The following is a 12,219-nucleotide window of genomic DNA, read 5'->3' on the forward strand; positions in this document are numbered from 1 at the left end:
TGTTGGAGAGGATGTGGAAAAAGGGGAACCCTCCTACACTGTTGGTGGGAATGCAAGTTGGTGCAGCCACTTTGGAGAACAGTGTGGAGATTCCCCAAGAAATATAAAATAGAGCTTCCCTATGACCCTGTAATTGCACTCCTGGGTATTTACCCCAAAAATACAGATGTAGTGAAAAGAAGGGCCATCTGTACCCCAATGTTTATAGCAGCAATGGCCACAGTCGCCAAACTGTGGAAAGAACCAAGATGCCCTTCAATGGACGAATGGATAAGGAAGATGTGGTTCATATACACTATGGAGTATTATGCCTCCATCAGAAAGGATGAATACCCAACTTTTGTATCAACATGGGCGGGACTGGAAGAGATTATGCTGAGTGAAATAAGTCAAGCAGAGAGAGTCAATTATCATATGGTTTCACTTATTTGTGGAGCATAACAAATAGCATGGAGGAGAAGGGGAGATGGAGAGGAGAAGGGAGTTGAGGGAAATTGGAAGGGGAGGTGAACCATGAGAGACTATGGACTCTGAAAAACAATCTGAGGGTTTTAAAGGGGCGGGGGGGTGGGAGGTTGGGGTACCAGGTGGTGGGTATTAGAGAGGGCACGGATTGCATAGAGCACTGGGTGTGGTGCAAAAACAGTTACACTGTTAGGCTGAAAAAAAAATTAATTAAAAAAAACTAAATATAAAGCAAAAAAAAAAAAAAAAATCCCCCAAAAAAACAACTTCACCTAGAAGAAGGAAAAGCCTGGTACACCAGGGTGGCTCAGTTGGTTTTGCCTTCGGCTCAGGTCATGATCACAGAGTCCTGGGATTGAATCCTGCATCTCCTTCTCCCTTTGTCCTTTCCCCCAAGTTGTGCGCTCGCTCGCTCTCTCTCTCTCTCTCTCAAATAAATAAATAAAATATTTTTTTAAAAAGAAGAGGGAGGGAAAGCCTTTTGGGGTTCAGGGTTAAAAGACAAGTGCATCCCAGCCATGCCCTTGCAAGTGCAGCCTAAAAGCTCTATATCTTCACTTGGCAGGCAACATCTTTTGCATTTTCCCCCCAAGGAGAAAAGGTTCAGAAGGAGCTTCATTAATCCATCTTCTTGATGTCAGCAAGATTTGTCTATAATAAAATGCCCCTCTTTCCTCGGCCGTACCAACTCGGCCCCAAGCAGTCCCAGTGACTCTGTATTTTCAGAGGCTAAGATTTGCTGGGGGCTTCTTGATGCCCCAAACGGGCAATATAGGTTTAATTAAGATTAAAGAAATTTCCTGGTAAACACAGGTTATCTTCTTCTCTGTAGTCCAAAAATCTCAAAGATTTTTCTTCGATTAAGAGGACGATAAATTCACGGATTGATTCTTTCTCTGCAATATAAATCACCTGTCCACTCTGACGCGCAGGTGCAGGGTGTACGACCACAGACTAGCACTAGGTGGCGGCAGAGAACCTCTGACCGCCTTCGCCGGGTGCGTGAGTGTTGCCTGGAATGGCGGAGGAAAATGTAACCCCACGGACAAGTCCCCCGCTCTAAGTGGGCTGAATTTTTGGTGTTTGGGGGTCCTCGGTCACCTTTGGAGGCACCTGGAACCCACACTTTTCCCAATAGAAAGAGTGTGGCTGCCTCAGGATTTGCCAGAACACAACTCAGAACCAGAGAGATGGACAAAGAAGTGGAAAACAGTAGGTTAAGAAGCTGGCCTAAGTCATGTGTCCCTGCTGCCAAACTTGGCAAGGGAGATTTTCAGACTTGTGGCCAGTTCTGCAAACTGAGGACTCCTGAGGTGGGAGGGAGCCTTAGAGCCACTGTCCAGCAGCACCCCCTCCCTTACAAATCAGGTGTGGCCCTTCAGACCTGCATAGACAATGCCCTGGGTACCCCCCACCCCAAGTAGGAGCAGCCAGTCTGTGGTGTGTGTCTGCCTTTGTGTCCCCAGAGAGGGGTTTTGTGCCTCACCAAGGTGGGTGACAGCTCCTAGCTCCCAGACCCTAGCTGGTACCGCCACACTCTGCTGTCTTTCCCAGAGTAGGCATTTCCCAGGATGCAAGAAACCTGAAATTCTGGGACAAGCAAATGTCAGACTTCCTGACCCCCACTGCACACAGCCTTCCTCCTGCTCTCTTCCCCAAGGCAGTGAGGCTAACCTTTAGCTCTGAAGCTGCCAGTATGGAAACCAATTTCTTTAGTTCCCCAAATGGCTGGGGGAGTCATCTCTCACCTCCAAGCTGGAGTTCCTGTTACATGATGTAGATTTATGTGCTCATCTTTCTGGGTCTGAGAGCACTGCAGTGGCTTGCCTCCTGGAATTGGATGCAGGAACAAAGAAGATGCCTGACAACGCTTTTCCTGTTGTTCTGGTTCTCCCTGGGAGAGAAAGAAGCCCCAGTGACCCTTTCAGATATTTAGCAAAAGGGTGTCCCTGTGGGCATTGGGTTGATGGTTCTCCCGAGTGGATATTAGCCTCTTTGGAGAAGTCTGTGCATGTGAGCTCATTTCCCTCTCCTGCTTTTTTATTCCTCCCTTTATTTTGCTTTTCGGAGTGGCCTAAGGCCAGGGCCCAGTCAGAATTCCTTTACAAATCTTCAGTCTCCGTGAGGATGAAGACCCTGCCCACTGTCTTATGCTCACCACATAATGCAGTGCCTGGCACTTAGGGGGCACATAATAATTCTGCCTGGAATGGAATGAACATTGAGACTTCCCTTGCTTAGATAATTAATCCCTTTTCTAACGCCCACATACCTAAATCATCATCACAGTAGATGTGCATAGTAGGCATGAACTAAGCACTATGTTATGTGCTTTACATATGCTATTTTCAATATTTTAGCACAACAACCCTGCAAAGGTAAATAATACCCCTCTTTTGGAGATGAGGAAATTAAGACTCAAAGATTACACTCAGAGTTCAGTCTGTTGCAGGAGTGTGACTTGGAGACTCCAGTCACCACCCAAACCTAACTGATGGAAAAGTCTGGCTTTCCCCACCATCCATTAACAGAGAAAAAAATGGAAGGAATTGTCTTCTAAAACAACTAGATGAGTTAACATTTGTAAAGTGCCCAGAAAAATCCTGTTTCATAGTAAATGCTGTATTGTATTGTTAAGTCAATAAAAAATAAAGCCTAGGTCAACGCCAGAAGTTGGATTAAAGTTCGCCTCATGGCTCTCTCTGACAGTGTTTTAATCACCAGGAACAAGTGCAGTAAAGTCAGGTGGGGCCCTGGGCTGTTGTGTTGACCCTTGACACCACAGGGGCGGCAGGATCCAAGCCACAGGTGTTAGGCATCACAGAACTGGAGCCCTCTGGGGCTAGAAGGGGTCTCAGACTGCCCAGTCCTGGAGTTTGAACCTGGAGCTCACATGTCCTTCGACAGTCCCTCAGTGAGACTCAAAAGGTCCATTACCCCTTAGAATGCGATGCCCAGTGTTGTGGTTTTCTGCATTTTTCAGGCACAGGGCCACAGTTTTCATCCCATTAGAGAGCTCTGCGACCCAGCAGGGTTTTGAGGCTCTGGTCTAGCAGTGCCTTCTGAGGTCCGCGTTAGCGGCAGGGAGGAAATCCTAGTCCTTGGGACTTCATTCCACTCTTGCTACCAAACAGGCTTCTGACTCCCTCCACCCCTCTCCCAGTTACTTTTCTAGGGCACTTGATGGATGAAAAATCACCAAGTAGGACTGGCAGGTCCATCTGGTCTGGCTGCCTGCAGGGAAATGAGCTTTTTTGTCGTCTGCTGCCTTCTCCCAGGACACCGTGACTCTCCACTGCCTGGGAGCACCTTTTCCCACCACTTGAAGGGCCCCCCATTACCCACACTCTCGCCCCACCCCCTTCCCCTATCATGCACATTCCCAGCCACGCCAGCATGGCAGGCAGGCATGGTGGCCCGACTGGTCAGTGGATTATGGGGGCGGGAGAGGCCACAGGAGCAAACAGCCTCCTCTTCTGGCACTGCAGCTTCTGCCTTGCCTGTCATAAAGGGGCTGTGTGAGTTCCAGCGTTGGGAATGCGGCCTGATGGTGCAGTGACCTGGAACTGCTTGCTTCCGAGCCACTTCCGTGGCCTTACCTCACATGGAAGATAGGACGGAAATTTGCCAAAGTTCGTCCTAACTTTCTAGAAGTTATTCTTTCAAATATTTATCAAAACACCTCAGAATATAAAGCAGAAGTAAAGGTACCCAGCATCCCCGCTCCCACCCCAGGATTTCTCGGAGGCCTCAGGAACTAGTAGAACCTCACAGTAGAACACCTGCCTACCTGCCAGGAGATGCCATCTGGCTGCCGATATTTACAGACTTTGGCAGCCCAAGCCTGCCTCTTGGAGCTGGCCCCTTGCTGTCGCTGCAGTAAGCCCTGAAATTGAGAAACGCCTGCCCTCTGGTGGCAATTGCAGGGATAACACCACCCTGAGGCCCAGCTCCAGGGCCCTGATTGGGCTGGATGCTGAAAGAAGTATCTTCTCTAATTAACAAGTCAATGCTGATTTCCCTTCTGGCCCATTAAGCTCCTTGACTCATTATTTAACCACTCGGGGATATTTTGAAACTGGACAGATTCTATTTTTTCTGTTAAAACACAGTCTCTTAGGAATGTCTGAGTCATTTGAATTTCACAGGAATTTTATTAGCAGTTTGGGATTTCCAAACAGCCCCTCAGCCAGAAAGTACAGCTTCAGCCCAACCTCTGTCCTTGAGCCTTGGGGTCCAGGGTCCTGCTCTTCAAGGAGCTAGAAGCCAAGAGCCTATTTGGATTCTGACTTCAGCCTCGTATCTCTGGCTAAGGAGGCCCTCAACACCTCCACAAAGGTACACACTCAGTCTCGGTGAGTGTCCCTGAGCCGGGGTTGGGGGGGGGGGGTCACAGGCTGAGCTGGCACCCACTTGCATTCACTGGCTTGTAGCTCTTGCTCCCAGACTCCCTTTGTCATGCTCCATCTGTCCTCCGAAATACCTCACCTCTCCCAAAGCAGTTCCCCCCATCGCCATCACACTGAAATGCGAACTCTTACTCAGTGGGCACGGAGCAGGCCCATGATTCTGCATTTCCAACCAGGTCCCAGATGTGCTGATGCTGCTGGTCCGTGGAGACCACTCGGCTTCAAGGACCTCCAACATTGGTTCTTAATCTCGGCCATGCACTGGAATCACCCAAGAAGATCAAAAAATACTGAGGCCTGGGTCCTACCCTAGAGGTTGTGGTAGAAATGGTCTGGTGTGTGACCTGGGTCCTGGAACTTTTGAAAGCTCTCTGGGTGGTCCTAGGATGCAGCCAGCTTGGAGAACCACTAACCGCAGTGCAGACTGCAGATTTCCAGGCCCAGCTCCTCGTCAGTTGCTCTGTCCCTCCACCTGCTTCAGTTCAGTCCACCCCCGTGTGTGTTGCTGTGGGGTCTTGGGGTCCACATCTACCGTGATGCAAATAGAACTGCTTGACCTTGTGCAGAATGGGGGCTGCCTGAGGTTCCTCCGTGGTGGGCCTGGTTGAGTGCTGGTAGTTGAAAGCAAAGTTGGGGCAGGCATGAGGGACAGTCGGGTTGGCGCAGATGGAAGAGCAGGACCAGCGCAGTGGTCACAGGCTCCATTCTGATGCTGCCTTGGGGTTCTCTGGGAACTGTGCCTGTTATGCCCTGGGCCATAGGAATGCCTGCAGCGTCTGCCCTTGGTGGGCTTTGGCAAACTGCACTCAGCAATGAAGGGGAAAGCCCTGTCTTCTCCCAGCCCAGCTCCTGGCTACTGTTCCTCTCCTGTTTATTCTGTTGGAAGCTCTTCAGGCCTGAGCAGAGTTTTGCCATCAATAGTTGCTTTGTAGTGTACATCCTACCACACCCCAGATGGGCCAGGCCGCACTCCCTCCAGCTCTTTCTCAAATGTCAGTTTCTCAGAGCGGTCTTCCCTGACTGCCTTATTTAAAAGATCACCCTCGGTGCCCATCCCCGCCTCCAGTACCTCCCAACTGTAGTACCCACCACATAATCTGCAAATGTGTTGTGTTTACTGTTGGACTCCCTCCTCCACTGAGATGTAAACTGCCCCAGGGTTGCTGCCCGATCACAGTACCTCCCTAGCACCCGGCGGGTACCTGGCATTCCTTTGACTTCCCTGCCTGGTTTCCGAATCCTGCTGGGTGCCTGGTTCCCTGCCTGGCTGCTCCCCGAGGCCGAGGAGCGCTGTGGCATCAGGGCAAGGCTATTGCCCACTGTGGGCGGACTCCAGACACCTGCTGTTTACTGGGCCACGAGTCCCCAGTCTCAGCCACCCCGGTTTGCTCCTACAGCTTCCCAATAACCAGCCCCTGGCCTGTTAGGAAGTTTTTCTAACCCAAACAAGAAAATGAAAATCAGCATTTCAGCATTTCAAGCACCAACGTAAAATGACTTTTCCCTCCCATGGAAGCAGGTCAGTTGAGACTGGAGTCTGCTCTTTGTAGAGAAACAAATGTTTTGTTTCATCCTCTTCTTTCTTTCTTTCTTTCTTTTTTTTTTTTTTAATTTATTTGAGAAAGAGTGAGAGCTAGAGAGAGAACGCACACAGAAGGAGATGGAGAGAGAGAAGCAGGCTTCCCTCTGAGCAGGGAGCCCGATGCAGGGCTCAATCCCAGAACCCTAGGCTCCTGAGCTGAGCCGGAAGCAGACACTTAACTGACTGAGCTCCCCACTGGCGCCCACTCATCCTCACCTTTCTTTGGGACCTTGTTGTTGTGGTAGAGGGAGCAGACTCTGAGAGGCACATCCATTCACCTGGGGTGTACAAGGCACAGAAACCAACAAATGCCCTGGGTCTTTGCACTGACCACGCGGACAGTCTTCTGCCAGTTGCTCGGGGTGACACGGCCCAGCCAGATGGCCTTCGCAGCTACCCCTTTTAGTTTTAACTATAGGACACGCTTGCCTCCCATTTCAGATGACAATAAAACGACATCAGTTTGGGGGGCCACCCATAATTGGACTGGGTTTCTGAGAGGATGTGGAAGTAGAGCAGAGTCTCTTTGGGAGCTGGCAGGCAAGGTGCTTGTGGAGATGAGTGAGCTGGGAGGAGCTGACAGCGGGGCAGGAGGGAAAGTGCTGAGGCAGCTGCAGGCTGGCATGAGAGAGGTGTGAAAGGGGAAAGGATTAAAATAGGGCCCCTGGGCTGTTGGGGGCAGGAATATCACACTGTGGGAAAAGGAGAAGGCAGGGTAGGTGAGCGGTGCAGACAGGTGAGGAGCAATCAGCTGAGTAATTAAGGCCAAGGAGATCTTACAATTCAATTCATATCCAAAAGCAGCAGCTGCTGGTAGCAACAGTGGGCGGCAGCCTCTAGGCCTCTCTGAGCCTCTTGAGTTGTGAGGTGGAGGCTTCAGCAGCCTCGTCCTCCTTTGGGGGCCTTTCCTTCCCTGGCTCTGGCTTCTCACCTGCAACTCCAGGTTCCCCTGCGTGCCTCTGACCAAACCATAGCCACCCTCACCAGACCCCCTCCACACCCCTCTGCTCTGAACACAGGACACCCAGTTTCAGTTGAATTTCAGACAAACAATGAATAATTTTTTAGTATAACTCTATCCTTTGTGGTGTTTGGGATGTACTTATACTAGAAAATTGTTCCTTGTTTATCTGAGATTTAACTGGATGTTCTGTGTTTTCTCTGGCAACCCTCCTGAGCTCTGTGTGATGTCGGTTTGGGGTCTTTGTACCACCTTCCAACAGCTGGCTCCTCCAAGCTTTCCCCAGATGGTTCATGAGAAAGAAACTCCACCTCAAAGCACTCACAGTATTCCTTTGCAGAGAAGGGAGCATCTCAGAATGCCCTCTTCCAGTGACATCCTTGGGATCCCAGGGAAGGGGTGGGGGGGAATGCGGGTGCTGACCACCCCCCTCAGCAGTTGCTCCCTCTGGTTGAAGAGGAGGGAGGTAGCCAAGTGTTTGGGTCATCAAATAACATCAACATTCTCATCAACCCATTTCAGCAACATGGTACTTCATAGGTCAGATACATTCCCTCATTTAACTTTCAATAACCCTAGGAGTTAAGGAGTTTTATGAATGGGAGACTGAGGCCCAGAATGCAGAGATACCTTCACACATAGTCCTTGATGTCCAAAGGTGGAGCCAAAAGTGAGGGCTTTCCCTGCCAAGTGCTGTCTCTGCTCCTTCAGGATGCCTAATTCTTCCTCACCAAGGCATTGAGGCTTGGCTTCAGCACTCCCACCCCCCTAGAGGCATCCCTCTTTCCCAGGATCTTGTGTTCTGGAAGGGAGTACATCAAATGCCCTGAGAGACCTACCCAGCTCTGAGGTTCCACCCCTTCTTCCCACCTTCAGTCCTACTCAGGAAAAATTTCGCCCTTGGTGGCTTCATCTCCACCTGTTGGGGTTCCCCAAAAGATTGTCCATGAAGCACTAGTCCCACCAGATGCTCGGTGACCAGACATTGTTATGATCCAGCGAGTTTGGAAAGCATGGCTACTGTGATCCCTTTTGAGCATGGTGATGCATAATAACATATTCAAGCCACTGAAATGTCCAACCTAGAAAAATGTCCATTTGAATTTGACCCAAATTTTCCAAAACATGTCCAACCATAGAAATTATCAAGTGACAACCATTCACATTCTGTGGAACTGGGATTCCATACAACCCACTTTGAGAAACAGAGATTTAGTTCAAATCTTTGCATAGCTAAAAAGCTCTGGAAATTCATTCATTAGTTTATTGAGCATTTATTAGAGGTGAGCTGAGGGCTTCCTAACTTTAGAGCCTATGCTAGATTCCGAGAGCAAACAAGTTGTACGATAATAACAGCTCATTTTCATGCAGTTCTTACACCCAGCCAGGCTCTTTGCTGACCTTCATGATCTCCTCCAGTGATTACAAGGAACCTATGCCATGTGGGTTTCACACCCATTGCAGAGTCCGAAGCACGAGCTGCTGCTGCTGAGCTGCCCAGGTCAGCCTCCGTACCTAGCTCCATCTCCTCCTGAGATGGTTTTCCTCTTCGTGATTCTACCCAGTGGCCTCTCAAATAAGGTTGCATTTTGCTGAGAGATGCAGAGCTGGGGAGGAATGACAAGGGTGGGTCTGAGAGCAGAGCTATGGCCGGGATCTCACCCTCTGTCCCCACTCCTGTCCCGCTTTTTTCCCCACAGGTCTACCTGGCTGAAGCCGTGCTGTGGGAAGAGAGCAGCCGTGTGGCAGGTATTTTTGCTCAGTGCGAGTCTCAACAGTTTCCTGGTAGCCTGTGTAATATTGGTGGTGATTCTCCTGACTCTGGAACTTCTAATAGATATAAAGCTTCTCCAGTGTGAGTAGCAAGAGAGATACATATGCAAATACATATGATGTCAATATTCAATGTGCATCCATCAGGGGTCCCCAACCAGCAGTGCAATCGACCCCCCAGCCCAATGCCACTGTCGTGCCCCTGGCCCCATGGCTCATGGGGATTGCCACCCAGGGAGGAAATCTGGCAGTTCCTCTCCCCATCACCTCCAGTATCTGTTTACTCTTTCTCCCCAGTGTGGCCTCTCCAGCTCCCCCTGCCCTTCACAATCAGAAACTGATGAGATCTAAAACGTTGGGGACCCCTGTGTGCACTGTTTTGTTTTGTTTTGTTTTGTTTTTTAATTTTTCCCATTTGGAATTTTCCAGGTTGGATTTTTCTGTAGCTTACAGAGAGTTCTCACATGTGGAGGCGATCGCCTTGTAGTCACTGAAAGGAACAGCAACCACAGTGATGATAGGATTGCTTGTATTGTTATCCAGCCATCAGTTGGCAGAGTTACTTACGGCTGTGAGCATCCTGAAAGCCCTTCTCCATACCTGTGACCCTAGCAGGAACCCTGGGAGGTGGCTGTGACTGATTTTATCTCATCTTGTAGGCAAGGGAATTAACATTTGGAGAAGTTAGAGACTTCCCCTAGGTAAAGGACTTCAGGCCACCAGGCCATTCAATGGCCCAGCCAGTTTCCTTCCCACCATAGTTCTCTTGGTATTCATCCTACTCTTGTGTTTAAGGGAGCCTGATGCACATGGTCATCGATGGCTTGTCTGCTCCCTCTTCTGTCCTTCTGGATGTGCCGAGGTAACGTGACTGCTGGGGCGGGGACACCTCCTGTCCCCGACCCTTGCAGACCCCTATTTAGTAGTCCGGTGGCGAGAGCCAGGCATCTTCACTCTTGGCTTTGGATGAGTGAGTAGTTTCTGGTAGAACTCTCGGATCGCCCCCCCCCCACACACACACATTTCTCTGATTCAGGAAGCAGATTATTCAAGTGCAAATAAAAAAGAGATGAAATTATTGGCCCCCCAGATTCTGCCATTGGCAAAATCTAAGACAATAGACCTAGCCACCCCCAAACCCATTAAGTTGTCTTCGACTTGTTTTCTCAACTGTCCCCAATTCTTTTACTGGAGCCTCTGTTTTTAGGATCCATCAGAGCTCCTTCCGTGCCCCATCAGCCTTCCCTACTCCCTAAGAGAGGATGACAGGGAGTACAGAATTGCTTTTGTCTGATAAGCCTCCTTGGGTTTTGTGCAGCTGGTGGCCCCTTGGTTCCAATCAAAGTATCTTCCAGCATAAAGTGACCAGCACTGGTTTTAAACTCAACCTGTCTTCAATTAAACCATGTTGTATACTTTCCCTCCCACTCATCCATATGTCTGCTTTTTATGAGGTCTTGGCCATAACAGAGTCTTTCTTTCCCTGTCGTAGGTTATACTTGGGGCCCTCGGCTGCTCAGGTTGTGACATGGCATTGAGTAGAACTGAGAACCTGGCCGACACTGGAATTTTGCTTAAAATTAAGTATCCAGGAGATTGATTTTGGTGGGAGATCCAATAGCAGCTCATAAAAGGCATCTTAAATTCCATAAAATGCACAATCAGAGATTTATTGCTCTTCTAAAGCAAACCGTAAAAAAAGGCACAGGAATTCATTTGAGAAATAATGGGGAGAGATTTTATGTTTTCAGAATCATCTGGAGGTCTTTGCAGAGTCACACAGGCCTCAGACTCTCCCTTCCCACTAGTCCTCATGTGGCCTGGGATGGAAAGAATCCACAGTGCATCCAGGCCTCATACTCTAAGGGTCACATTGGCCCAATACCAGGGTACCCCGAGGTCTCCCACCTGGAACCTGGTATTGCAGCCTTGCTGTATATGCTCTGGGGACATGCTCCAGGGCTGGGGTTCTGCCCGCCCGCAGGGCTCACTGATCTCAGCACTTTGGGGGAGACTGTGGGTTCTTCTCTTTCAAGCCAGCTTCCCCACTGAGGCCCTGGATATTTTCCTTTAGCCCTTCAGGCTACACGCTAAGCAGGCCTGGCCCAACCCCAGAAGAGAAACGGCAAGGCGCATTTTCCGCAACATTCCTGCACCCTGTTTGGGCCCTGCCCACTGCCCTGCATTGTCTCTTTCAGGCCTGCCTTCTGAGAAGCATCCCCACCCATCTATTCTCCATCAGAGCCCACCTGACCCTCATCTCATCCTGGGCCCCAGCACCCTGCTTTTGACCTCACTACTTGATGAACTATGCCCTTCTTAGGCTTGGAAGCTGGTCTTGGCTCCTGTATTTTAAGAGGGTCTTTCAGAGCAAGCGCCTTCACTCCAAGGATTCTCTAGTGAAAGGTGCGGTGGGAGCTTTCGGGGGCTGACAGCTCTCTCCACTTGCACTCTGGAGTCTGGAGGGCAAATGGAGCCACCTGGAAGGATAGCAGAGCCCGAATGCTTGTCCATCCACGCTCAGGAGGTGAAGGCCCCTGTACAGGGTTTGCCTCCACCCTCATCCCCCAGACACTCTGGCTAACTGGCCTCGCTACACTCAGAGTTTTCACAGTGAAAAGCCAAAGGAAGCTTGCCTTGAGTCCCACTGACAGTTTTAGGACAAAACTGAGCCCACACTTTTGAAGGGGAATGGTGGTGGGAGTTTCTGAAAGCTCATCTGGACTTGACTGAAGCTGCCTTCCCAGCTCTGAAAGCCACGGAGGACTTCCTAAGCCTGGCTCTGGAGGGCCCCTTCTAGGAGGACGGCTGTAGCTCGAAGCCCACAAGGCTGATGGGACTGCGCTGGAATTCTGGGAGGCGGCCTATGGGGGAGATAGAGGAGGCCTCTCAGAAGGAAAGAACAGCACCACTGGCCAGCCGTCCTCCCCCCACCTCCACCGCAGACACCATTTTAAGCTGCCCTTGATGTTCTCTGGCCTGATTCTGTCCAGATCTCAGTGTTCCCAGGAGCAGGCCCTGGGCTCCCA

At 50.1% G+C, this 12,219-nt stretch overlaps 1 protein-coding gene across 4 annotated transcripts in view; it reads left to right on the forward strand.

The window, feature by feature from the left end:
- TMEM266 (transmembrane protein 266) overlaps nucleotides 1–12,219 on the forward strand; it is a 112,631-nt gene that overhangs the window by 56,134 nt on the left and 44,278 nt on the right. For 3 of the 4 annotated variants that reach the window (XM_059371760.1, XM_059371761.1, XM_059371759.1), the window contains one exon: nucleotides 9,118–9,272. In XM_059371760.1, coding sequence (XP_059227743.1) covers nucleotides 9,118–9,272 — 155 coding nt within the window. Of the gene's footprint in view, nucleotides 1–9,117; nucleotides 9,273–12,219 lie in introns of those variants that run through there. The other variant, XM_059371762.1, reaches the window with a different exon arrangement.

This window comes from Mustela nigripes, chromosome 13 (genome assembly GCF_022355385.1).
Source record: "Mustela nigripes isolate SB6536 chromosome 13, MUSNIG.SB6536, whole genome shotgun sequence".
In the NCBI taxonomy this organism is placed as follows: Eukaryota; Metazoa; Chordata; class Mammalia; order Carnivora; family Mustelidae; genus Mustela; species Mustela nigripes.